Raw genomic sequence first — 27,301 nt, 5'->3', positions numbered from 1 at the left:
TCTCCTGTCCTCTGGCCAGGGTCGGTGCCAGGCACCCCAGAGGGAATGCACAGAACAAGGCAGTTCCTGAATGATCCAGTCTTTGGTGTCTGGTCCCAGCATCCAGCAGTCAGAGCTTTAGGGAGACTGGCAGTCTGGGACTGTGTCCCTGACCGTCTTGGCGAAGAGCATCGGTGGCTATTGCTCCAGGAACTCATCTCATTCCTGTCTGAACCAGCTACACATCTGGCCTTCAGATCACAGGACTCCCGGCAGGGAGGCCCAGGGGCTGATTCTGTGTGTGCACTTTTTGAATTTAAGTGCAATCCAGGACTTACCTCAAACCCAAACACCGTTGTCCCCACTCCTTACCCTCCCCTTCTCTGAGGCCTCCCCCTGTTCCCTCCACCCCTTCTTCCCCCTCACTAACTCTCTGGGCTGGGGTAGGGGGTTGGGGTTCGGGAGGGGGTGCAGGCTCTGGGCGGGGGCGGAGGGGTTTGGGAGTGCAGGAGGGGCTCGGGGCTGAGCTTGAGACTGGGAGTTTCAGAGCAGGAGAGGCTCAGAGCTGGGCCAGGGGTTCAGGGTGAGGGCTGCAGCTGGGCGTTGCGTCGGACGCTCCCAGGTGGTGGTGGAGTGGGGTTGACTCAGGTTCACCTCCCCACTGGCCCTTTCTCGCTCCCACAAGCTGCCAGCATGTCCAGCAGCAGCTCCTGGGGAACAGGAGCAAGTAGCTAAGAGCTCTGCCAGCTGTCTGCAGGCACCGCCCCCACACTTCCTATTGGCTGTGGTTCCCCATACCGGGTGATGGGAGCTGCAGGGGCAGAGCCTGCAGTCAAGGGAAGCATGTGGGGACTCCCCCACATTGCCTTCTCCAGGGGCTGCAGGGAAGGTGCCAGCCACTTAAGAAGTGGTGCAGGGCCAGCACAGGGCAGAGTCTGTCTGAGCCCTGCTGTGCTGCTGCACTGTTCGCGGCTGATCTGATTTGGCTGCAGGAGGCTCCAGGAGATGCCTGACCAGCGCTCCACATGTGGATGGAAACAGCCTGCTGGTGAAGAGGGAGGAGAGGCTGCCTCCCTTCAGGACAGGCCACATCTCTCTCACTCACACACAGCCTGCATGCCTGTCACACACGCCGCGTCACACTCAGCACACTCTCAGGCCATGGCTACACGAGCCCCTGCCTTTCCAAGGGGGGATGCTAATGAGCCACTTTGGCAGATGCTAATGAGGCCCTGCCATGAATATGCAGCTTTTCATTAGCATAATGGCAGCCGCATGTGCCGCTTTCGACACGCACGCCGCTTGTGTAGACAGGAGCCTTTTGAAAGGACCTTTGGACTTTGAAAGCCCCTTCTTCCCATTTGGTTTGGGGAAGAAGGGGCTTTTGAAACCCAGGGGGGTGCCCTTGCGAAAGGCCCCCGTCTACGCGAGCAGCGTGTGTTTCGAAAGCAACTTTTGAAATGCGTGTGGCCATCTTTATGCTAATGAGGCACTGCATATTCATGGCATTAGGACCCACCCAGAACAAGATGGCACCTCTGAAATCCAAATCTGGTGAAGTCATCACTGACAGAGCCAAACAGATGGAGCGCTGGGTCGAGCACTACTCCAAGCTGTACTCACGCGAGAACATTGTGGTCAACTCAGCCCTCGATGCCTTCGAACTCTTACCAGTAATGGACGAACTGGACTAGGAACCAACTGTGGATGAACTGAAGAAAGCCATCGACAGCATTGCAGTAGGAAAGACCCCGGGCCAGGATGGTATAGCACCAGAGGTAATCAAGTGTGCCACGGACACTTTCCTGGAACCCCTACATGAGCTACTGTGCCTGTGGTGGAGAGAGGGAGAGGTTCCACAGGACATGCGCGACACTAACATCATAACCTTGTATAAGAACAAAGGAGACAGAAGCGACCGTAACAATTACCGTGGAATCTCCCTCCTAAGCATCACTGGTAAACTGTTCGCTTGCGTCATCCTTGGCAGACTCCAGAAGATTGCTGAGAGGGTGTGTCCTGAATCACAGTGCGGATTCCGTGCAGAGAGATCTACCGTTGACATGTTCTTCTCTCTGAGGCAGTTGCAGGAGAAATGCAGGGAGCAGAGGAAGCCACTCTATATTGCCTTCATCGACCTAACCAAGGCCTTCGACTTGGTCAGTAGGGATGGACTGTTCAAACTGCTCCACAAGATAGGATGTCCGCCACGGTTACTCAAGATGATCCAGTCTTTCCACGAAGACATGAGAGGAACCTTCCGATACGATGGCACATTATCGGATGCTTTCAGCATCCAGAGCGGCATCAAACAAGGATGCGTCCTTGCTCCGACACTGTTCGGGATCTTCTTCGCACTCCTCCTTAAACACGCCTTTGGATCTTCAACGGAGGGCATCTTTTTGCACACAAGATCTGACGGGAAACTGTTTAATCTTGCAAGGCTGAAGGCTAAATCTAAGGTGTGGGAAGTCCTCATCAGAGATACGCTGTTCGCAGATGACGCTGCTGTCATGTCACACACAGAAGACCAGCTTCAGAAGCTGCTGGATCGGTTCTCCAAAGCACGCAAGGACTTTGGGTTCTCCATCAGCCTAAAGAAGACAAATGTACTTGCTCAGGACGTTGCGGATTCTCCGTCAATCAGCATTGACAACTATACGTTAGGGGTCGTCCACGAGTTCGTTTACCTCGGGTCCACCATCACTGACACTCTGTCCTTGGAGACTGAGCTAAATAGGAGGATCGGTAAAGCAGCCACAACTCTGTCCAGACTCAGCGAGAGAGTGTGGAATAACAACAAGCTGCACACTCACACCAAAATGCAAGTGTACAGAGCCTGCATCGTCAGCCCTCTCCTTTACGGCAGCGAGACTTGGACCCTGTATGCCCGCCAGGAAAAGAGGCTGAACGTCTTCCACTTGAGCTGCCTCAGGCGCATCCTTGGAATATCGTGGAAGCACAGAGTGTCCAACACCGCCGTCCTCGAGCAAGCTGGAATCCCAACCATGCACACCCTCCTCAGGCAGCGGCGGCCCCTCTGGCTTGGCCGCGTCCACAGGCTGAATGATGGAAGGATCCCAAAAGACATCCTGTATGGCGAGCTAGCCTCTGGCAAAAGACCTCCCGGACGCCCCCAGCTGCGCTACAAAGATGTTTGCAAGAGAGACCTCAGGGAAGTAGACATCAAGCCAGACAGCTGGGAGGAGCTGGCAGACGATCGCAGCAGATGGAGGCAGGAACTATACAAGGGCCTATACAAGGTGAGTTGAGGATCAGACAGCTAGCAAAGGAGAAGCGAGCCCACAGAAAGCACAGCAAGGACCTGCCAGACACCCATTACATATGCAACAGATACAGCAAGGACTGTCACTCTCATGTGCGTCTTCACAGTCACAGCTGACACTGCAAATGAGGATGCCAAACGGAACTACGAAGGGCACGATCCATAGTCTACGTAGACTGAAGGATGCTACTAAGTCACCTCCCCCATTTCACCCTCACAATGCTTTGAGGGAGGGAGCCCTCTGTAATCCATATCTTACGCATTAGTGATGACTGCCTGTGCCCCCACAAATCTTCAAGCATTGGTGAGACTCCACGATTCTCACACTGGGTGAGAGCATAAATTGTGACTTTGCAACAACATGTTGTTTACAATTGACAAAACCTCCTTCCTTTACCTGCTCCCATCAGGCTTCAGGCTTTGTTTACAAGGCATCACATATGTACACTTTTGCATTTACATGCAAATGATCTCTGCAGGACACATTCCCCAACTCCTTCCGTGGTATTGAGCTCCTGCTGGCACATTACTTACACTAGTGCAGGCTGAATCTCTCTAATCCAGCACTTTCTCATCCAGCAACATCCATAATCCAGCATGATTTTAATTAGCTGGATGACCACTTATCGTGGGTGTGGCCAAGCTTCCCCTTGTCCCATAAAGTTTGTTTACAGCCACCAGTCCTGGCTCTCAGTGTTCTCTGCAGTTATTTAGCTGTAATTTATCCTTGAATGTCTTCTAAGAGCCCAGTAAGCAGGGGAAGTGTTGATAATGTGCTAGACAATATTGATCTCCCCAGTCCAGAAAACTCTCTTCCATGGCACCGGTCGGGCCCCAAGGATGCCAGATTAGAGAGGTTCAACCTGTAATGAATTTGTCCAGGACTGACAGGGCTTCCAAACAGCTGGAGCAAAATATTTCACCTTGTTGCAGAGTTGCCAAAACTTCTACTGAAACACAGGTAGGATTCAGGTTTCCCTGGAAAACTGCCAGTGTTCTGATGTGGACAGTTGCACGGCAGAGTCTGGCTGGAGGAGTTCTCATACCTGATACATTCCCTGATCTGCAGCAGGAAGCCTGCCAACCCCCAGAGACAGGCTGGAGGTAGGGTTCTTTTCTCAGCTCTGCCACACTCCCTGCTGCAGAGGGGTAGCCTAGAATCCCAGAGCGATCTGGCTCAAGCAGGGGCTCTCAGTGCTTCCAGATCCCTTTCCGTGGAGCTGGGGGCCTGGTTTCCATGGCCTGGCACCAGGGAAAGTCCCACCACCAGGAAACCACAGGCTTTGGGGCTCTCTGACCCCTGGTCTGCCAGCTCAGGGTAAAAGGACTGGGAGTCTGGAAGCCCTGTGGTTCCTGGCCCAAGAACAGTCTGTGTGGCAGAGCTGCCCTGCACCCACAGGACCTGGAGCTCCAGGCAGCAGTTCAGTGAAACACACGTTGCTCTCAATTCCATGGCTGGTTTCAAATAGCGGCTCAGTTCCACACTGGCAGCCCATGGGTGCTTAGGCCCGAGAGGTTCAGGGCTGTCTCCAGCCACCCACAAGCCACTCACGAGTCCTGCTGTCTCTTTCCCACTCTTGGAGCCCCTGCAGGTCCCTTGGACTCCCACAGACACGTTTGAAGTCAGGCAACCTGTTGGCCACTCCTCCCCAACCTCCCAGTTATTTCCTGTTAGACTCCAGCCCCAGTCCCCCGAGAGACAACCCCGCAACTGCATCCTGTCTGTCCAGCCAACCTCCCAGTGCCAGACACTGCAGTCACCTGTCAATATCCCAATACCGCCTAATGTCACTCTCCTCCCACTCTCTCTGCTAACCCCTTCCAGGCACTCCATCCTGGTGACCCCACCTCTTTTACTGCCCACCTCCCCTCCCCGCTACACCCCAGTATCACCCTCTTCCCAGGCCCTGCACTGTACTCTGGTCTCAGCCCCCTTCCCCCCAGATGATCCTGTCCCTTCTGCAAGGGTACGATTTCCCAGGGGGTGGGGGGCTGCAGCTTGTTATGCTAGTAAGACACACAGGGGATCTTTTTAGAAGGATAAGGCAAGAATGCTGCGTTTATTGAGAATACGGTATTGTAGGGAATGTGCCAGCAGGAGCTCAATACTGCTGAAGGAGCTGGGGAATGTGTCCTTCCCAGATCATTTGCATGAAAATGCAAAGGTGTGCATCTGTAATGCCTTGTAAACAAAGCCTGATGGTGCAGGCAAAGCAGGGACGTTTTGTCTATTGTGAACAACATGACGTTGTTGTAAAGTCACAATTTATGCTATCACCCAGCGTAAGAATTGTGGAGCCTCCACAATGCTTGAAGTTTTGTGGGGGTACAGGGCAGTCATCGCTACTGGGTAAGATATGGATTGCAGAGGGCTCACCCCGTCAAAGCATTGTGAGGGTGGAAGTGGGGGGGAGGGTATAGTGGTTGAACTAGCTGGCTGAAAGCCTTTTGGGTATACAGCTATAAGACTTTAACAATCTGCACCCCACCATCAACTTATGCCTCAACTACTCCATGTGAGAGATACGTTTCCTGGACACTACAGTACAAATCAAGGATGGCCTGATTGGTACCACACTGTACCGGAAACCCCCTGATCGCTATACTTACCTACACACTTCTAGCTTCCATCCTGCACGCACAACTAGATCCATTGTTTACAATCAAGCTCTTAGGTACAATTGCATTCGCTCTGATCCTACCTATAGAGACTGAAAACTACAAGATCTTGACCAAATATTCATAAACCTGAATTACCCACCAGGAGAAATAAAAAAACAAATCGACAGGGCCAGACGAATACCCAGAGAGCAGCTACTCCAAGATAGGCCCAAAAAAGCCAAGAACAGAACACCACTGGTCATTACCTACAGCCTCCAACTCAAACCACTGCAGCGCATCATTAAAGACCTACAACCTATCCTTAATCAGGATGCCACACTGCAGAAGGCCCGAGGTGACAGGCCTGTTCTCTCCTACAGACAACCTCCCAGCCTTATGAGGATTCTCACCAGCAACCACAGTCTATACCGCAGAAACACCAGTCCTGGAACTTTTCCTTGCAACAAAGCCCATTGCCAGCTTTGCCCACATATCTATTCTCGATATACCATCACTGGGCCTAACCAGGTTATTCATGGAATCATGGGCACATTCTCATGTTCCTCAGCTAACATCATATATGTCATCATATGCCAACAACACCCAGATGCTTTGTATATTGGACAGACTTCAAACTCTCTTAGACAAAGAATTAATGGGCATAAAACAGACATAAAAACACTCCTGATTCACCGCTTTAATGGAGTGGGCCATTCTGTTAATGACCTGAAAGTTTGCATCTTGCTGAAGAGGAATTTTCACACTTTGGAAAGAGAGGCTGCTGAACTCTCTTTTATATTCAAATTTGACACATTATGACGTGGTTTGAACCTGGACGGGAGTTTTTTAGGTCATTATAGGGGCTTGTTTGCATACTTGGCTTCATGTAATTCTTGACTCCCCCCAACTTCTGCCCCTCTACTCTCTGATTTGCTCACTTTGATAATATTTTTCTGATTTGTCAACCTTGATTACTACTTTTGGTTCTCTGTGCCTTAAATATTGAGTCTGTTCTGGTCTGGCTATGGTCTGAAGAAGTGGGTCTGTCCCACGAAAATTCACCTAATAAATTAGTCTGTAAAATGCTACTGGACTGCTTTTTTGTTTTTGTAGCTGTAAGACTGGTTTGACAAGTTCTTCCCCCCACTGTTCAAAGGTAGATCTGAAGATGGGTCTACAGTTATTCTGTGAGAATCCACCTTGGTGGATATTGAGATGCTGTGGGTAAGCATAGAGCTGAAAGCCACTATGAGCTGAAATCACTGAGAGCTGGAATCACAGGGTTTTGCCTACAGCAAAAACCCACAAGACAGCAGTGGGCGACCGGCAGATGGACAGTAGGAAGAGCAGCAGACAGACAGTAGGTGCGACGGGCGGATGGCCAGTAAGAGAAGCAGCGGGCAGCCAGCAGGCGCGACCAGTGGTTGGCTGGTAGGAGAAGCAGTAGTCAGACGGCAGGAGCAACCAGTGGGTGGCTGGACGGTGGGGCAGCTGGCAGGGAGCAAGCGGGACGCCAGACCAGTGTAAGGGGGGCATTGCCTCAGGTTCAGTGAGGGAATGCATCAGGGTGACGTGTCAGGACCTGCCCGGACTGGACCGAGTTGTAAGTCGGCAGTTGAAAGAGGGGTATGAAGAAAGTTTGGGTGTGTGGATTGGTGGTTACAGTATTGGACTGGTGAGCCCGAGAAGCATAGGACACTGCTCAGTCCATTGGAGCTGGGACAGTGACTTGAGGATTGGTTATGAACTCTGGGTGGTATTTTCCCATGCTTATGCCATTTGACTTTTCTGCCTCTTTCATTAAATGGCCTTTTCTACACTCAGACCATGTGCTTTGTGAGTGGGGAAGCGTTGCCTCTCCGAGGCACACAGCGGGTGTGAATTTCCCAGGCTACTGGGTCGGGGCTGGAGCCAATTCTGTGTGAGATGGATGAAAAGGAATGCCTCAGTGCTGAACCCGGCCCTGGCTGCTGCCGGCTCCTTCCTGCAGACGGGTTACACTTCCTTGATTAATTTTGTTCTCGATAGCTTGATGTTTGTGCTGAGCCTTCTCGCTTGCCCTTTTGCTGTCAGTTTAACCCCCTCCAGACTCCTCTAGCCATGGGAAGGGGGAAGAGCAGAGTAAGAATGGGAAGGGACAGGGATGGGGTAGGGGAGGGAGAAGTCGGAGACAGTGCAGGCTGTGGTCTGCAGTCTGAGGCCAGCTCTTCCCCACTCCACGGTCCTGTAATGCCCCTGACGGAGAAGCCGAGGCCCAGGCTGCCGTGGGAGCTCCAGGCGCTCCTGTGACGTTTTGCCCCTTCCTGAGTTGCTGGTTGTCAGGGAAACAAGGTAGGTGCTGTCTCTGTCACAAACCCAGAAGCTGTGTCCAAGGTCCAAGCTATCAGCAAGGGTGGAAGAGTGTAAGCAGATGAGCCCTGGACACCATGATGGGTAGAGACCCGGAGCTCGAGGACAAACCAAGAGGAGAGGTTTGATCTGGGACTGGAGAGGACAACGCTGGAGACACCAGATTGCTGGGAGGTGACTGGGGAGGACGGATTGAGGGGTGACCTGTGCTGAATAACCAGCTGGCTGTGCCGCTGAGGTTGGTTTGGAGACCTGCCCTCAGCATGAGCTGCTTAGCAGCTTCCTCAGGAGAGGGATGTGAGCCCAAATTCAGAATGAACCACGCGTGGAAGAGGCCTACTGAACGAATCCCTGGCAGGACTGCATGTGATGGGGAAAGAGCCAGCCCTGGCCTGGCAAAGCAGGACCAGACTCAGGGGCATTGGCACAGCTGTGCAGGGAGCCCAGTGCTGCAAGAGGAGGCCAGCGGTGTGTGTTGGAGGCCAGCACTGTGTGTCTGAGGCCAGGATGCTCACAGGAGGTAGGGAGAGGGGAGCAGGAGCAGAGTGGAGAGTGAGGGTCCTGGCAGCATGGGAGGGGAATTCAGGGTGTGCCTGGTGCAGAGCTGTTGAGGAGTCTCTTAGCTGGGGGTGTGGTCGATGAGGATGGAGGCGCGTGGGTGCAACCGGCGAGGGTCAGCTCTGGCAGTGCTGCAGGTCAGGATGGCTGTGCGTCGTGACCGTGCTGCAGGGTTGATGATTTCCCTATGCGAGGGACCAAAGAGCAGAGGCGTGGCCCCTGCGTCATGGGCCAGACACAGAATTATGATTCACTCCCGCTGGGGCCAGCCACCAAGAGAGGGAGCCCCGTGCCGAGGAGATTAAAGTCTGCATTTGACGCCACAGGTTGGCAAAGCAGCAGCTCCTGATTCCCCTCTCTTCCCCTCACTTTCCCCAGGAGAGAATGCCCTGTGATCGCCCACTGGAGAGCTGGTAGGAGCCATCGCCCCAGCAACCTGCCAGGTAACTGACTTGCAGTGTCCCCTGGATGCTGGGGGGCTGGCTCAAGGGGCTGCTCCAAGCCCTTCTGAGGGGGCAATAAGCAGCAGGCAGGTCCAGGCTGATGACAGCTCCCCAGGGAGGCAACTCTGTGAGGAGCAGCTAATGGCCCAGAGAAAAGCCCATGCTTGGCAGGCAGTGTGTGGTGCGTAGGGTTACCGCAGTGGAACTTCCAAAAAGGAGGATCCCTTGAGAGGGAGTGTATCCGTACCAAGTCGTGTGCTACAGTATAACAAGTACGTTAATATAAAAAAGTTTGCGTTCCCCTTTATATGGCACGGGTGAGGTCGCCTCTGGAATATTGTGTCCAGTTCTGGGCTTCCCATTACAAAAAGGATGTGGATGTGCTGGACCAGGTTCAGCGGAGGGCAACAAAAATGATTAAGGGGCTGGAGCACATGACCGATGAGGAGAGGTTGAGGGATTTGGGGTTATTTAGTTTGCAGATGAGAAGGGTGAGGGGTGATTTAATAGCAGCCTTCAACTTCCTGAAGGGGGGCTCTCAAGCGGATGGAGAGAGGCTGTTCTCAGTGGTGACAGGTGGCAGAACAAGGACAATGGTCTGAAGTTACAGAGCGGGAGGAGTAGGTTGGATATTAGGAAAAACTCTTTCCCCAGGAGGGTGGTGGAGCACTGGAATGTGTTGCCTAGAGAGGTGGTGGACTCTCCATCCCTAGACGTTTTTAAGTCCCGGCTTGACAAGGTCCTGGCTGGGATGATTTAGTGGGGGTTGATCCTGCTTTAGGCAGGGGGATGGACTTGATGACCTCTTGAGGTCCCTTCCAGCCCTAGGGTTCTAGGAGTCTATGATATATGTTGGCAGTTACTGATACAGATTCACTCCCTCGCAGGGGTGTCCTCTTTTTGGAGAATTCCACTCTGGTCACCCTGCAGTGCTGGGATGGCGGATCGGGAAGCGGGGTAGCTCGGAGCTGGAGTTAACCACAGGGGGTTCTGCCCCTCAAAGCAGGCGAGTGGCCTTGCCACCTGCCTTTCAAACCCTGCAGGAAAACACCTGATCTGCAGCTTCGTGAGAATAAGATGGCTGGCGGGGCTGTTCTGCTGTGAACTTCCTTGTGCTGTTCACTTCAGCCAGGGCTGCCGGGGGGGGGGGGGGGCGGGGGCGGGGGGGGGCGGGTGTGATTAGCCTCCAAGGGCTTGATTGCTGCAGCTGGCTGATAACAGGCGTGGGTGGCTGCGAGATGATGGCACCGGCTAGACTGCGGGCTTGAATAGCGGCCGTGCACAGGAATTCCCTGTGGATCAGAGCCGGGGCCCATCCAGCCCAGTCTCTCGGCTCTGGCTCTGCCCAGCACCAGCTGCTTCAGACCCTCCCTGCTGCAGTGCAGCATAGCCGGAATTACCTCCTGCCCCTCTTCCCTGAAGGGCAGGGTGTGCCCTGGGGCAGGACAGGTTCCAAACATCCCTGCGGGGCAGCTCTGGCCTGTGCAGCAGAGGCTGGAAGCAGACAAGGAGTGAGTCTAACCGGAGCACAGTTAACTCAGCTCTGTGGCCTCCTCCATGGGAGAACTCCCCCGGAGGCCACACCTCACTATTTGGAAGCTCCTTGTTGCCTGCAGGGGGGCAGCGTGCCGGGGTAGGGTGGGGTGTGCAGCTGTCTGGAGGATGGCAGGGCGGCACCAGGGGCTGGGGAGTGCATCGGGGCCGGGGCAGGGCCGGGAGGGTGGCTGCACTGTTAGGGTCCCTCTGACACTGAGCTGTGTAGGGAGACTGTGACACCACATGGGGCTAGGCCAAGGCCCCTTCCCCTAGGTGGGGCTGGACCAAGCCGCTGAGCTGAGAATCTCTCCGCATGGAGCTGGAACCTGCTTGCACAGAGCGTGGTGCTGACGCGTGCCTGAGCCCTGCCTCCCCCGACCCTCCGAGGCTGGGGCGGGCGTCACTGCTTGCCTGAGCCCTGCCCGGCCCCTCCCCCGGTCGCCGCCCGCCCGATGCTTTTGCACCCCCCTTTTGGGCAAAAGTGGCTCATGTCAATGGAGTGATTGCAAGAGCTGTGGGGGCCAGCGCCCACTTTGGCCAAGGAAGTCAGGATGGCCAAGACAGGGCTTCAGAAAGGCACAGGCCTGGCAAAGGGGACAGGCGATTCCCCCAGGCCTGTGGCCGGTCAGACGTGCTATGGCCTCCCTCCAGCTCCCTCTCCAGGCCGATGTATGTGCCAGTGGCTGGTCCCGTCCCAGGGGTGTGGGCTTTGACCTGTCTCTTCTGCAGGGCCTGCGCACTGGAACACTGATGATGGAGCAGGTGGGCCCTAGGACTGACTCTCAGCACAGGTGAGTGTCTGTTTCTTGGAGGGCTCCAGAGGTGCTGAGCTCTGGGGCTGGGCTTGCTCCCACTGCCCCAGCACAAAGCTCCGTCCAACAGAAGCAGCAGGGAGCAACTTCCAAGCAGGGCCCAGGCTTTGCTCTCTGTGCACCGCCCCAGCTGGGAGGGGAGAGACCCCTCAAGAGTCCCCAAGGGGCTGGAGATGGCCAACCCCCAGCCCCATTCGTCCAGCTCTGCTGCTCAACCTGGCCCATGCCAGCAGCTCCCTACCCTGCGGGGAGGAGGAGTGTTTCGGGGAGCCCAGGAGATCTCATGAGCCGGGTGTGTGCGTCTGTCCTCTCTGCAGTGAACTTGACCATGGCAGCCCAGAGCTGGTCGAAGCCAATGGCACATCCAGGCCCAGCAGTAAAGCTATCTACAGTAAGTGTGGGGTCCCCTTCCCTCCCTCATGCCTCTGGCCTCCCCTCAGCCCCTCCTCCCCCAGATTTCTGCCCCCCGCCTGCCATTCCTCTTGCCCTTCTCCCCCGCAGACCAGCGCAAGGATTACGCCCTCTCCATGCTGAAGCAGCAAAGCAACTTCCAGCACCGCGTAGAGGTAGGAGACGCCCACGTGGCCCCTACCCAGAGCTCTCCTTATGCAGGGCGCTTGGGCAGCCACACAGGAGAGAGGCAGGGGCCACCCCGCTGATGAGCAGAGCCCCAGCACCTGGCAGCTTGTGGTCCCACTGGTGGTGTGCATCCGCATACGCCTGGATGCACATAAAATTTATTCCGCATATGGGTGGGAAAAATTAGAGGGAACCCTGCGTGTATGCCCCGCTCCCCGGACAAAACGTCCCGGGCACCCCTGCTCATCGGAGCCCTTGAGCTGCCACCACACTGTCCTCCTGCCCCAGCAGGGCAGGGCCTCGTGGAGTGCCGGGATGGGCAAAGCCCTGGAGGCTGTTCACTCTGGGCTCGCGTCCTGCCTGGGCTCCCCACCCCTGTAGCTAAGATGTCCCAGCCTCATGCTCTGCACTGGCCTCTGCGCCCTCTCTGTGGTGTCACGTGGCCCTGCCTCCCCGGCCCCACGTGCTCCGCTGCCGGGAGGCCCCGGGGAGGGCCTGGACTCTGTGCGTTGTGTCCCCAGCACCTGCTCACCGCCCACGTGGACTTCAAGGACATCTGCGGCATGGACGATTGCGTGGCGCAGCTGAAGATGATGGATGCGCAGGGCCGGGTGTGGGGACAGGACATGATCCTGCGAGTGAGGGACCATGAGCTGCTCTTGAGTGACATTGAGACCAAGGTGCATGGGTGTCTCCCAGCCCATCCCAGCGGCCTCCCCTCCTGCACTGGGGCCCAGCCACATGCAGCACGCACTCTCTGTGGGGCACTGGGGGCGTACCCCCATCCCTTTCCCTCAGCCCGGCAGGAAATGCTGCTCCCAGCCCACTGGGTCCCGCACATGTGCCATGTCCCCGCGTGAGGCACTGGGACCCAGAGCACAGCAGTGACACCCCTTGTCCCGCTGACCTGCCCCCCCTCCCCTGCTGCAGGAAGAGCTGGAGAGCTACCCCCTGGAGCACATCCAGGAATGCACTGCCGTCCTCAGCTGCTGCGCCTACAACTCCATCTTGGCCATCGCCGTGAGGGGGAGCAGCCAGTCCCAGAGCAGCATTATCCTCTTCCAGTGCGAGCAGCTTGGGGTGAGCCGTGCAGGCCCGGCTAGCCAGTGTCGTCTCAATCCGGGGGGGCTGGCTGCAGCTAGCGGGTTGGCCCCTGCTGCCCAGCACAGGCATGGAAGACTCGCTAGCCTGGGGTGTGTGTTTCATGGTTGTGTGTCATAGTCCCCATACTGCTGGGGGGGGATCCTCCTATGTCATCAGTGGCAATTGCTTTCAGAGCTGGCTGGCCTCTGGCCCTGCTATTGGCAGCACGGAGGCAGCTATTCTGCCCTGCGGAGCTGAGGGGGTGGGATTCATGGGCCTGTTCTGCTCCTCTTCCCTTTGTCAGGCAGAGCTGATGAAAGCCAACCTGGAGAAGGCCGTCAAGGAGTGGAAAGGGAAACAGATGGGGGAGGACCTGCCCAGGTAATGGTGTGCAGAGGCCTGTCGACAGCTGGGTAACTCAGGTGCACTCCGCACCCACTCTCCTGCTGGGGGACTTCCAGCTCTCCCAGTGAGGTCTGGCTGAGCCCCTGGATTTCCTGTGTGGGAACCCCCGCCATAAAGAAACAAAGCAAATACCTCCCATGGGCTACAGCTCACACACCCATGCTAGGCAGGGGCCCATGGTCCTTCCATAGACATGGGGCACTCCTAGCTTGACTCATGCCGAGGCCGGGGCAGGGTGATGTGTGTCCCACCACACCCTTCCTCGGGGCACCAGCTGTTTCTCCTCCTGTGTCCCCAGGGGTTACAGTGCTGCCCCTTCATGGTGGCGAAAGGAGCCTCCTGCCAGCCCCCCGCGACTCGCTCTCCCCGCCCCTCTGCAGGGTTAGCTCTTCGTGCTGCATTAGCAGATCTCCTTGTTCCCTTTCTCAGGAGCAACATGGCGCCCATGCCGGGCCCACCCAGGCAAGCGTCCTTCCATGACACCCCTTTATGGACCACCCAGGACAGGAGGCAGAGCCAAGAACCCCAGAACCTCCCTGCCTCCAGGGATCCCCCCGCCTCCAGGGATTTTGGTAAATAGGCTGCGGGGAGGCAGGAAGGGGCAGTGGGTGGTTTAGTGTTGGTGCGGAAGAGAGGCAGCCCAGGGGAAGGGTTCAGAGCAGGATTTGGGCTCAGGACACCTGGGTTCCCTTTCCCGCTCTGCCACTGACTCCCTGTCACAGGGGGTGGGTGCGAGTGACTCCTTAGGTGGGCTGCATTCACAGATGTCTGCAGGGCACTGGCACATGGAGGGTAGAGTGTGGTGCAAAGGGGAAGGGAGAGAGAGGTGTGGGGCGAGGCACAGGAACTGTGAGGCTGAGCCCAGATGGAGGCCGGCCTGGAACGGAAACTCCAGCCCGGCCCCAGCCTGCCATGACTGACCCCAGCCTCTGGGCATTGCAGTGTCTGACCAGCTGCAACCCCGGAGCACAGACCCCAAACCGCAGAGGATGCAGGACGTGGACAGATACACTGTAAGTGCCCCAGGACGGCTCCGAGGCTCCAGCTGCCGCCCTGATACCCGCTTCTCTGGAGGTTGCTGCAGCTCCCATCGCCTGGTGGATGCCCCATGATGTCCCCCAAAATACTGGCAGGTGTCCGGCTGTCTCGGGGGCTGCAGCATCGGGCTGGGACCTGAGTGGAAGGAACTCTGCAGGTGTCCTGCCAGGCCCAAGGGAAACGGCCTCGTTGCCTTGGAACGGCCTCAGGAGCTGCTGGCAGAGGGGGCAGCAGCTCTGGGGGTGGCTGGGGGATTTCCAGCCTCTGAAGCACGGCTGGCTGGCTTAGGGGAGAGGCGGTTGTGTCCCAGGCTTGCCCAGAGGGAGCTGCCGGCTGGCCAGGCCCAGGGAGTGGAAGCGGGGACACAGCCAGAGGCAGAGCCAGCGGGACCCAGGTGTGCAGCAGGGCAGGAGCTCCACCGCCTTGTGATGGCCACCGGGCCGGTTGCAGCTCTTCTCCAGCCTCGGTGGTGCAGGAGAGCCCCATGGGCTCTGTCCCCTGCCTGCAGTGGGGCCGGCACGTTCTCCCGGAGATGGGGGGAGGCGCGGTGCCTCAGGTACATCCCAGCCCCGGCTGGGGGCGGCTCAGCTGGTGGCTGCTGCTCGTCTGCAGGAGATCCTGAACCACGTGCTGAGTGACATCGAGCTCTTTGTGGGGAAGCTGAAGGAGGCGAGCGGGTCGCTGATGCTCAGGAGGAAGTCGAGGAAGAAGGAGAGGGGCCGAGAAGGTGAAGGCAGGGGACAGGGCTCTGTGGTGGGAGGGGGCCTCGCCTTCCGAAGAGTGTGGGGGCAGGTCTCCATGTGGGGCCTGGGGAGAAGTGGGTCCGGGGGCAGGTCTCCATGTGGCCCTGGGGAGCAGTGGGTCTGGGGGCTGGTCTCCGTGTGGGGCCTGGGGAGCGGTGGATCCAGGGTCAGGTCTTTGTGTGGCCCTGGGGAGCGGTGGGTCTGAGGGGAGGTCTCTGTGTGGCCCTGGGGAGCGGTGGGTCCGGGGGCAGGTCTCCGTGTGGGGCCTGGGGAGCGGTGGATCCAGGGTCAGGTCTTTGTGTGGCCCTGGGGAGCAGTGGGTCCGGGGGCAGGTCTCCGTGTGGGGCCTGGGGAGCGGTGGGTCCGGGGGCAGGTCTCCGTGTGGGGCCTGGGGAGCGGTGGGTCTGGGGTCAGGTCTCCATGTGGCGCCTGGGGAGCGGTGGGTCCGGGGTCAGGTCTCCATGTGGGGCCTGGGGAGAAGTGGGTCTGGGGGCAGGTCTCCGTGTGGCCCTGGGGAGTGGTGGGTCCGGGGTCAGGTCTCCGTGGGGCCCTGGGGAGCAGTGGGTCCGGGGCAGGTCTCCGTGGGATGCTGGGGGCAAGGTGTGCCTACCGTGGGCAGGGTCTGTGCCCCGGCGGGCGTATCTATCAGGCTGCGGTGGCGGCAGAGCGGATGCAGCCATTTGTTGTGCTGGGGCAGGGAAGGCGCTCGCCTGGGAGTGGCACTTTGTGCCCATTGGCACAGCTGCTGCCCCTCCCTCATGGCTGGGGGGCGCTGGGGCTTGGGCTGGCCCTGCCCCAGCTCTCAAGCGCCCCAGGGGTGTGCTGTGGTTCCCGAGCCGGCTCCATTGCTGGGACTCGTGCTCGTCCCTTAGGGCTCCCTGCTGCTGTCTGCCGCCAGGAGAGGGGCTGGGGAGGGAGGAAGGGCGATGATGGACGGACGGACAGACAGACAGGGCCCAATCCTGGGAGCGAAGCTGCATGCCCTGAGAGCTGCCTTGGCAGGGAGGCCGGCCTGGCTGTTGCTGTCTCGCTGGAGGGCTGCCAGCTCCCTCCCATCTCTCTCTCCCCACAGCGCTGCCCCCGCAGCCTGAGTTTGAGGCCTGCTTCCAGAAGAACAAATACGCCTTAAACCTGCTGGTAGGTGGGGGTGGGGGCGGGGCTGAGCTGGCCAGAGCTGGCCGCGGGTCCAAGGGGTTGCAGCCCAGCTGCACACAGCCCATTGCATTGTCTGCAGCCGTGGGTGGGATAAGTCCAAAGGGGGAGCCTGTCCCCTTCCTGAGAGGCTGAGCTCTGGTGCACCAGGGAGAGGAGCAGAGCGTAAATGCTGGGGTGCAGAGACCCTCTGGAGCCACCCCCCGGCATCCTGCCCCCCTCGGTGGCGCCAGCCAAGCACCTTAGGTACTACGGCAAAGCAGGACGAAGGTTGTGGGATGTTGCTCGTGCCAAGGCCAGTCTAGGGCTACTGGGCAAGGTCCCAGAGCCAGGGACCCAGGGCGCTGCGACGGCCCTACTGCTTGAGCCTGTGGGCGTAGCGGGGCCGTTGCTCTGCCCTGGCACAAGCCAGAAGGGCTGGGTGAGGCGCACAGATACAGCGATGCTCAGCGCCAACGTAGAGCCCGCACAGAGCTGAGCCAGCTGTGCGTCCCTTGGCTGCCCTGCTGTGGGGCAAGGCTGGGCAGGGCTCCGTTCCTATTGTCCCTGAGCCCAATAATGGGTTTTGTCGATACCTTTGGCTGTTGTTAATGGTTTGGTTGTTAAGGGGAGGACCCTGTGAATTGAGGGGTGACTCTGGCTGGGGTTAGGGCTAGGGCCAGACCTCTGCCTAAGCCCGAGGCTGGGGTGGGCAAAATAGAGCCCGTGGGCCTGATCCAGCCCACCAAGCCAGTGGGTCTGGTCTGTGGGCTGCTTCAGGCACAGAGCAGCCAGCCACTCCCTGCTCCACAAGGCTCTCTGCTCTGGAGGCCGGGCAGGGGGAAGCTTCAGGAAGGGGGAGGACACAATATCTCAGTTTCCAAGAGGAGCTGAGAGGTTTTTGCTGGGGAGTGGGGCAGTGTGAACCGCCCCCTCCACCCCTTGGCATCTGGAGCAGAGAGCAGTTTTGTGCTGTCTGGGGCTGCAGCAGGCCGAGAGCCTGTCTCAGGGCCCTGCCGGGCTGCTGGCCACGAGCACCCCAGGTAAGGCTCCCAGCGACAGCCTGCCTCTGGCACCCCAGCCCTCCCGCCCCCACAACTCTGCTCCCCCATCTGCCCCCCTCACACATAACCATAACCCTCTGCCCCTCCTCCGGCATGGATAACCCCTCCCGGACTCTGCACCCCAGAGCCCTGCCCAGGTCACAGCCGCATCCTTCATCCGAGCTTCAGCCCAGAGCCTGCACCTCCTCCATTAATACCACCCACCAGAAATGATTCATCCCCACCCGCTGCCATAGGCACACGTCCCTGCGCTTGGATGGGGGCTGCTGTGCTGCCGCTAACCCCCCCGCTGCACCCCAGCCAGGAACTCCTGTTCCAGGGCACACACTACAGCCACGCTCGCAACACGACTGCCTTGCGAGCGCTGCCCCGCGTGCAGGCGCCCGTGGAGCAGAGAAGGGAAAAGCCGCCCCTGTGCTTTGCCTCCCCACAGGGAAAGCTGAAAGCTGTGATGCAGCAGCCCAGTGCCCCGGAACTGGTTGTGCTCATCTTCTCCACCCTCTCACTGGTGAGTAGCCCAGCTGGTTTGGGTGCACCTCACTGACCGGGCTGCAGGTTGGCTCTCCTGCGAGCCGTTCACCCAGTGGGCTGGCCGCTGGGAAATTCCAGCGTGCAAGTCACGGTCTCCCAATGTCGCCGTTATTGCAAATTGCTCCAGCTGTCCTCGGGAACGGCTCAGGAGCAGGTCTGAGCGTCAGCGGGTGTCGCCTGATCTCGCTCCAGTGGAGCTGCCGCATCTCAGGGGCTTCCGTGCAACTCAGCCTGCTAATGCCAGGGGATGAACTGCCCCCAAAAATCTCATCCCCGGGGAGCTGGATGGAGGCCTCCCAAAAACCTGGGCACTGACTGAGCCCAAAGCCCAGGGCTCTGAGCCCCACCAAATGAGGAGCGCACAGGAGTATGTGAAGTGCTTTCGGCCACTGAAAAACCACGCAGGGAAGGAACACGCTGGCCCCAGCCTCCCTCCTGGGCATGCAAGGTGCTGTCGCTTACTGTATCCGACACCCTCACTGCAGCTGCAAAAAGAACCCTTGTGAGCCAGAGCCCCACACACCTGGCCCTGGGGAGCCTTTACTGCCCAGCAGTGAGGGGACCTACAGTGTCACACACAGGAGTAACTGCCATTGTGGTTCCTGCCAGGCGTTCCAGGGCTGGGTGCCTTTGTCCTCAGCTGGGACGGAGGGGACCAGCTCCCAGGGGCCAATGAGGTGCATGCAGATTTTCCCCCACCATCTTCACCTGAGACGCTCAGATTTCCCCTGGCAGGAAAATTCTCAGGCTGTAGCCATGTGGCGACCAGGAGAAGGCGCGGAGTAGCGGTTAAAGCACAGGCCTGGGCGTTCTGGCTTTGCCACTGGCTTGCCTTGTGACCATGGGCAGGTCGCTCCCCCTCTCTGGCACTCCATGGCCTGATCTGTAACACAGGCAGCTGCCCACTGCCCGAGGGCGGCATGGGACGGTGGTTCAGAGCTGTGCTGCACACTGGGCGTTCGAACCACTCCCAGCACCCCCTGTCTAACTCCTCACGCTCACAGCTCTCCCTGCAAAGCACTAGCCCTCACTGATTCGTCACCCGCAGCCATCAGCACAGGACTGGTGATACTGCAGTGGCTTGGAGGGTTTTCCATTGTATTCGGGGTTTCCAGTTTGGCCCAGCAGCACTCAGTGCCCCCCCCACAGTAATTGTTCCAGCCCCAGCCGAAGCAGCCCTGAGCACAGCACCCGGCCCTGACTGCTCACTGCCAATCTCCCGCCGCGCAGATTTTAGACAACTGCCCCTGGCCCATGCTGGCCTCCTCCGTGGTGTCCCCGCTGCTGACGGAGGCAGCCCTTGACCTGCTGGACGAGGCTTTGGAGAAGAAGGAGCGCGCCATCTGGAAGAGCCTGGGCAAGGCGTGGAACACAACGAGGTGAGGAGAAACCCTCGGCCAAGCCGGCCGGGGCGGAGCAGCCGCCGGGAACCTGCGCCCCCTCCTTGCTGTTCCTGGCGAGGTTCTCAAGCCGGTTAATGCAGGAAGGCCTCAACCTGGGCTCCAAGGCCACCACCTCCTCCTCCTTCATGTTAATCCGGTTTTTAGCTGCTGGGCTGAAGTCCACCCTTCGGTCACAGACAACAGCTCCTCCACGCTGCCAGCCCCAGCAAGGGCAGAGAGAGCAGCTCCTTTGCCGCTCTTGAGGCGGGAGGGCAGGTGTGCTCAGGCTGCCTGCAGGGTGGGCACAGTCAGCAACTCACAAACTGGCATCAGCCCCAGCCCGAGCCAGAGCCGGACCAGCTGGTTGGAGGTGAACCTCGGCAGGGGCAGCTCTGGCAGGAGCTGCAGCCAACACCAGCAGGGAGCTATGGAGCGAGCCAGCAGGGACCCAGGTTGCAATAGAACAGAACCTGTAAGAAATTTAAGTTCCTTTCACTGCCTGCAGCAGCCTCCAGTGGGGCACAAGCAGGGCCATCAGGGGGGAGGCATGGGGCAACCCCCCCCGCCCTCCCAGAGCCCAAGGAGTGGGGCCTGAGGCCACCCCCCGCCTTGCCACAGGCTCTGCCCTCCCCCTGCTCCACACTGCCCTGTCCCCGCTTCCCAAAGACAATGGGGCCCAGGGATTATTTGCTCTGCCATGCCAGCTTCCTTGCCCCTGCGGCGCAGCAGGACGGAAGAGCCTGCCACCTGCCTGGGGAGTGCAGGTGGGAGGGAAGGTGACTCTGCTGCCCGCCCTCACCCCCGGGAGCCCCCGTCCCTCCCAGCCATGCTTGGGGCAGCCACCCTGAGGCCCCCAGAACGTGAGGCCTGGGGCAGCTGCCCCACTTTGTCCGAAGGAGGGAACAGCACTGGGCGGGAGGCTCTTCTCCCCTTACCAAGTCACACCTCTCCCCGGCCTGAGTACCATGTGCCCGGGTTGGGCCCGGTGCCTCCCTTCCCAGCCTGGAGCCCAGCTGAGCCCCTTGGCCTGTCATCCGCTCGCGCAGCCGCGGCTTGTTGGCAGGGCTAGGGGCCCCGCACACGATGCACCGGGCGCAGCTGCTGCTGGTGGGAGGCCGCGTTACTGCTTCTTTGTGCAGCTCAGCACCGTGAAGGCCTCTCTCTCGTCCCCACCTGCAGTGCGGACTACCCCAACGGACAGCTCATCCCTCCTTACAGCCCCACCTTCTCCGACGGGTGGGTGCCCCCCTTGCCAGCCCGGGAGAACGCCAATGCCATGCAGCAGGTGAGTCTCGATGGCTGAGCCAGTCTGCTCGTGGTGGCATGAGTGAGAGATGGAGCTGGGCTGCTGAGGGTCCAACTTTACATGCGGTCTGCCCAGCTCACGACAGACCCCGCCCCCCCGGCCACTCTCAGCCCACGGCTGGTGGACGGGGGAGCTAGCAGAGTGGATGCATCTCGCCGAAGCAAAACTAACGAGGCCGTTTGGCCCCAGAGTCCTTGTAAGAGGGGGATGCCTAGTGGTTAGAGCATTAGCCCAGTCCCTTCTCCTTGAACACAGAAGCATAGTTTCTAACCGGGCCATGGCTTGGCACTCTGTCCTCTCTGGGAAAGGGTACGACCTGCCGACTCCCCAGCCGGGTCTAGCCGGAATAAAAGCCCTGCTGTTGCTAACAGGCAGAGGGCGATTCCTCAGCAGCTTGGGAAGCCAGAGCAGAAGCTGCTTGGGTCAGCTGGGCTGCTGCTAGGGTCAGCCAGAGGGACAGGGGCTCCCAGGGGTGAGGGTGGACAGCAGAGGTGACCTTCCCTCTCGCCTGCACTCCCCAAGTGGGCGGCAGGCTCCTCTGGGGCTTGGGGGTTAGCCCCATCTGTTCCATGGGCACCACAAGGGTTCTTGTTCCACCTTTGTGGCTGTAATTAAAACATCTGTCGTTTCTCCCTGCAGCAGCCCAATGGAAGGCAGCCCAGGTACGTGTCCCCAGGCTGGCCTGGCCTCCTGCTGAGTTCTGGGGGATGGCACCCAATGCCCAGCCTGCAGGAAGGCCCCAGAGATGTCAGTGTGCATGAATGAACAGTGGCAGATTAGGCCCTGGCTAGGAGGGGCAGAGGAGTCCTGCTCAAACCCAGCTGGGGGTCACCTCTTGGGAGCACATGTACACCCCCTCCCAGCCACTCCCTGTTCCCTAAATCCTACGCACACTCCCACTTAGGTGCCACACACACACACACACAGCTTCTGTCCACCCACAGTGGCTGGGTCTCGGCCTGCCAGTAGAGCCCGGCTCCCGTCCTGGGGCAGCTCTGACTCTGCAGGAGGGGGCAGGGCAGCTCTGCTGGGCACAGGCTGTGATGAGGCCTGGGAGGGGAACCTAGGGCGGGGGCTTTGTCTGCCCTTGGGTTCAGCAGCTCCCGCTGGGTCGGACGCGGCGGGGGCGGAGGCGTCGCTGGAACAAAAGCAGGTCTGTGAGAGACAGGAAGGCCAAACCAGCTGGAGACGGCAAACACGTATCTCATTTGGCTCCCGGCTCAAGTATCAGCTGCTCGCTGCATGATTGCCTCTGAAAGTGGGTCACTCTGGCCTGCCCTCCCCCCCAGTTCAAGGGCCGTCTCCCTGCCATCCTGCCTGTGCCATCTCTGTGGGCAAAGTCCCAAGCCCCTCCTGAGGCCCTGCCGTTCACCTTTAGACCACCCGGCCCCAGCTGGTTGCTCTGAAGCACGTGAGAGTAGGCACATGGCTGTTCTCCTGGCAGCAACAGGCTGCGGGCCTAATCCTGCCAAATGCTGAGCCGCGCCGGAGGCCAGGCAGGGCCAGCAGCTGCAATGCCCCCAGGGAGTGAGAGATCAGGAGTACTCTGCTCCCTTCAGGATCAGGGCCTCCAGTTGCATCTAGACAAAATCCTGCGGATCAGACCCCCTGTCTAACCAGAGCAACTGAAATCGGCAGGCGCCAGGCCCAGTTTTGGGAGGGAGGCTCCAGGCCTGAGCTGGGCACAGCTCTCCCTGCCCCCAGGCTCTGACTCCATGCCTGGTCTCCTTCCAGGGCTCCTCCTGGTCCCCCCCAGCTCATGCAAGCCACGTACAATTTCCAGGCCAGGAACCCCAAGGAGCTGACGGTCACAAAAGGGGAAGTGCTGGAGGTAAGGCAGGGACTGCCTGGGCCGTGCTGCTGCTGCTGCTCTGGGAGGTTGTCTCTGAGCCCGAGGGAGGGGAGTGACTCTTCACTCTCCCTGCCAAGCACAGCACCTCACTCGCAGGCTGCTTGCGGTTAGAGGGAGGGCAGGAACTACAGCTGGACAGATCGAGGTGAACAGGGGCTGGAAAACGGCCAGGTGGCATAAAGCACAGAATTCCCAAGTGCGGGCTGGGGCTGATGCCACCCACCCAAGGGCAGTGCCCTGCTGAAAGCACAGCCCCAGTGGGGAACCAGGGAGGGCGTCCTGACAGCGGTCACCAGGCCCCGTAGGGTCTGCAGCTGTCCTCTACAGTTCAGCCCACTAACAACATCCGCCCCTGCCACAGACTTTGCAGGGGCAGGCAGAGGCCGGCCACGTTGCCTGGCCGGTCTGGCTGGCCACCACCTCCATCTCTAGCCTGTGCTCTGCAGATCAGAGTGACCAGCTGGACTTACTACATAGGACTGATGGCTAATGCCAGTGTCGTGCTGGGAGTCTGGCCTGGCCATGGCGGTGACTCCGCTATGGTCGTGGCTTTCACTCATTCTTTCCTGGGGGCCGATGGGAGTGACGCTGTGTCCCTTGGCTCAGATTCTAGATCCACGGAGGAAGTGGTGGCTTGCTCGCAACCACGCCGGCCAGAGGGGCTTTATCCCCAACAACATCGTGGGGCCAGTGGGTCAGGCATCTACAGTGAATGGCACAGACCAAGTAAGTCCCCTGCTTGCACTCCCAGCTGCGGCACTGCTCATCAAAATGGGAAGGGGAGTCGGGGTGCTGCAGCACCCAGGTTCTGGGCATCCTGGCCTCATGCTCCCACTGCCCAGTGTCCTAGCCCCTGAGTCTGCTGCTGCCTGGGAGCTCTGCTACCAACCCTGGCTGCTGTGCCCAGATCCCAGGGGTGCTTGCTGCCAGCCTCAGCTCTAGGGGCTGCTTAGAGGCACAGACAGGAGTGAAGCAGGGCTGCTGTTCTAGGTGAGCCTGGACCCTGGGATCAGTTGCACAACCCTAGGACCAAGGTCCGTATACCCAGCAGGCTCTTGTAACATCCCCTCTCTTCCTTCTTACAGGCAGACCCTCACCCCTAGCAGGCTGCCCCAGCTCCTCTCTGGCAGCAGCAGCAACACTGGGACTGGCAACTGAACAGAGCAGGAGATCTCATCTAGCATCAGCCCTTCTACTCTTCTTGCATGCATCTCTCTCTCTTTGCCTGCTGCTAGCGCAGAGACGGTGCAGTGATCCTCCCTGCCCCACCTCCACTAACACAAACTGGTCTTGTTCAGCTCCTAGCGCAGTGGGGTCCTGGTCTGGGACCAGGGCTATTAGGCACTCAGCACCACAGCCCGTTATTTATTTAGCACTACATGCTGATGTCGACTTAGCTTGGGGAGAGCATTCTGGCCAAGGCTGGAAGGGCCCCCTTACACATGAGTTCAACTCCCCAGCTGGTTTTGCTAACTCGCCCTGCTGGGAGGGCTGGTGCTGTACGACTAACCCCCAGTGATACTCCCCCTGACCTGCTTGCATCAGTTATCCAGCTCTGCAAAGTAGGGGATGGCTCAAGACTTCCTTTTAGGTGAAATAAGATCAAACCGGCAGAGCTGAGACGTTGCCTATGGCTGTCAGGTATTTTCAGAGGTTCTTCCAGCCAAGAGCCATTTAATATCACCCGTGATCGGGTGAAGTTGGTTGACTCTCCTTGGAGCTTGGATGGTATGTAAAGTTCTTGACTCTCCCAATAAAGCAATTGATTCGTGAGCTCTTCCCCAAGCGCCTGGTAGGGCTGACTTGGGAAGCAGACTGGAAATGGAGACCGGCTCCTCTGGGAGGAGAGGGGAGCAGCTGTCACTGCTCCCAGGGCTTGTAAAATGGTTTGGATAAATTGGAGCTGAAGATGAGAAGTGGGTGTGGGGTGTCAAGTGGTTTGGCATCCAGCCAGGGGAGTAACAGGTGGTGGGAAGTCCTTTGCCCTTAGCTAGCCCCCACAGAACCGGGGCAGGAGCTGCACAGGCCCAGAAGTCATCACCTAGTCTAGCTTACACGTGATGCAAACAAGGGCTCTGTCTAGTGGGTCTCACTTCCTTCCCCCACTGAGCTGCATGTAAGGTGGCCAGGAGACCCAGTCGGCCACTGGCAGAACCTCCTATAAGCACAGGGTCTCCCTCCATCTTCTCAGGGATTTTTCAGCCCTTGGGCATAATCGTCCCCGTGGGCCAGGGGAAACAAGCCTTTGGCCATTCAACATCATTAGAGGGGCAGGTAGACTCTAAAATGTACATAGGCTGCCAGTTAGCAGCGCCTGTAACGGTCACTGTGTCAGTTGGTTTCCCTGGTAACCTGAACTCACAAACACCTCAGAATCATGAATTTGAAATCCAGGCTCCTCATTGGATACAGGTGAGGCGGCTTCTAGAGGCTTCCCTGGCCCAGAGGACCTGTTTGAAAGCATGTGCTTAGAACTCTCATATGTAAATAGCCTCATGAATTATGTATAAGATCACAGAATATAAGGCGGCGCCCCACAGCGCTCAGCGGCCCTTGGCGCGGATACGACTCCGCTACCTGCACGGGGAGGTGCTGGCTCCTGAGGCGTCCACCAGCCCCTAGGCCAGCTGCCTCAAAGGCGAAGCCTTTGTGAAGAGCTCTGGCTAAGAAGCCTTTGCGAAGATTCTTTAAGACGACACCATCGTCGCCCCGCAGGGCCCACCTGCTGTGGTGCTAACTGCACCTCAGCACTAAGAGAGCAAAGGCAGCTCTGAGGTAAATCAGGCGAGAGGCGAACTGGCCTCACCCCTAGGGTGAGGTACTGCGCACTTGCCTGTTAGAGCCCAGAGCCTGCCACCACTGCGGCACCCTCGACCCCGCTGTCAACAAGCGGCTCGAAGGTGGATCTGGTGAGCGGCGAACTGGCCTCACCCCTAGGGTGAGGTACTGCGCGCTCACCAGTTGAAGCTCAGAGCCTGCCACCACTGCAGCACCTACGCTCCCGCCGCCCGCCATCTTGTCGTTGCTTCACCGGACTGGACTTGGCATAACCGGACGGGACACGTAAACCTGCTTTACTTTTTAATCTATATCCACTCCCACCTGGGAACTTGGGACCCTCTACGAGGGAACAGAGGGTTGCTCCTTCGTTGTTCCCTTCCCTGATGAGGGGAGGGAAGTGCCTGGGGGCCTGACCCCCTGAGGCTGGGCCTGGACATCCCAGGCAGGGTTTATTATTGTAGCCAAATATCAGCACATATAATTAATAATTAATGTTCATTGTTAAGTGTAAGTTAAAGTTTAGTTACTATAGTTATATTACCCTCGGTGTTCTAAGGTTAAAGTAAAAGCTTCAACTGGCCTTTTCCCCTTCTATCCCTCTCCCCTTATCCTTGCTCACCTCCTCTTAATAAGCTGCAGGAGAAGGCGTTGCTCCCCTGCCTCCCTAACTGTCAATCCTACCCAGTGACCTGAGGAAGAGCATAAGCCTCCCAGGATCACTTAGTTGGGCCCACTAAGAGGGTACCAGGGACCCCCACAACATAAAGGGACAGTCCCACTGGCCTTTGGGTACCAACCTTCTGGGTCGGGCTAGCAACCTGACCCCACACGGAGGTGGGGTTTAGCACCCCCACCCCGGCTCTGGAAGGAGACAGCAGGGATTTCTAAAAACCTGACAACCCCTCATCCCTAAATCCCTCTTTCCTTCCCCCCTTATTCCACTAACCAAATCCTTTTATCTTGCGGTAAAATAAAATAAATTCAAGATCTGAGAACAAGTTACCAAATGGATACAGTTATCAAAATAAATGTACGTATCAATAGAGCATAAGAAAGTTTGCGTTTAAGAAACTGTTACTTGTTATAGTTTTAATCTTGTAGTGTTCCTTAATAAAATTTTTAGTTACTTCGGTTTTAAACTTTCCACCCTTGTCCTAGTCTCATTGTCCCTGCTAGCCACTCCTTTCCAGGGGGCTCAGGACGGAGTCCAGAGGCTTACCTGGGTGGGCATTATCCAGGCTGGGTTTCGTAGCAGGGATTTGATCTGGGTCCCGGCATCGAACGCACAGGGAGTCTGCTCCCTTATTCAGGGACTCATTTAAATATTTTAATCACTTATCCATTCAGAGAGTCCCGTCATGGTGACGTCTAGTGGGTCTCACTTCCTTCCCCCACTGAGCTGCATGTAAGGTGGCCAGGAGACCCAGTCAGCCACTGGCAGGACATCCTATAAACACAGGGTCTCCCTCCATCTCAGCCTACAAACTGACAAGCCAGCAGCTGCTTTGCCTGGGAGACATGAATCCAGCCAATGAGTTGCCTCATGGCAAAACCTCTGGTTGCTGCTAAGCCAGCTGCAGGTTCCTGAAGAATTAGGGGGGAGCCTTGTCACCAGGCCCCTTGATGGTTCCCAGAGCGCAGTCCAGTTACATCCATGCTGGGTGCAGCTGCTCTTCTGCCAGAGCACTAGAGTGGACCAACATCATCAGGGCTCTGCCATCCTGCTGTAACATTAAGTCTTTCACCAACAGCTGGCCCACACCCCCTCCACCTCTCTACAGCTACTGGGCGTTAGGTACCTGCAGAGGAGCTCCTGGAAGCAAAGCAACACTCCCCTACAAG

General features: G+C 58.2%; 1 protein-coding gene across 1 annotated transcript; it reads left to right on the top strand.

Annotated features, from left to right (window-relative positions):
* Positions 1–9,131: 9,131 nt before the first annotated feature.
* Positions 9,132–26,572, top strand: EPS8L3 (EPS8 signaling adaptor L3). Its single transcript, XM_074977467.1, has 18 exons — positions 9,132–9,216; positions 11,482–11,543; positions 11,882–11,955; positions 12,066–12,130; positions 12,665–12,823; positions 13,074–13,223; positions 13,531–13,607; positions 14,061–14,203; positions 14,574–14,644; positions 15,282–15,396; positions 16,485–16,549; positions 18,041–18,115; positions 19,369–19,517; positions 20,700–20,805; positions 21,466–21,488; positions 22,561–22,657; positions 23,285–23,404; positions 23,764–26,572. Exons 2-18 carry the CDS (start codon positions 11,503–11,505, stop codon positions 23,779–23,781), a joined length of 1,548 nt encoding a protein of 515 aa, XP_074833568.1. The 5' UTR covers positions 9,132–9,216; positions 11,482–11,502; the 3' UTR covers positions 23,782–26,572.
* Positions 26,573–27,301: the final 729 nt, after the last annotated feature.

The sequence above is a fragment of the Carettochelys insculpta genome, chromosome 26, assembly GCF_033958435.1.
Source record: "Carettochelys insculpta isolate YL-2023 chromosome 26, ASM3395843v1, whole genome shotgun sequence".
NCBI classification, from domain to species: Eukaryota; Metazoa; Chordata; order Testudines; family Carettochelyidae; genus Carettochelys; species Carettochelys insculpta.
The sequence above is the reverse complement of the archived record's forward strand: the minus strand, read 5'-3'. Positions and strand labels throughout refer to the sequence as shown.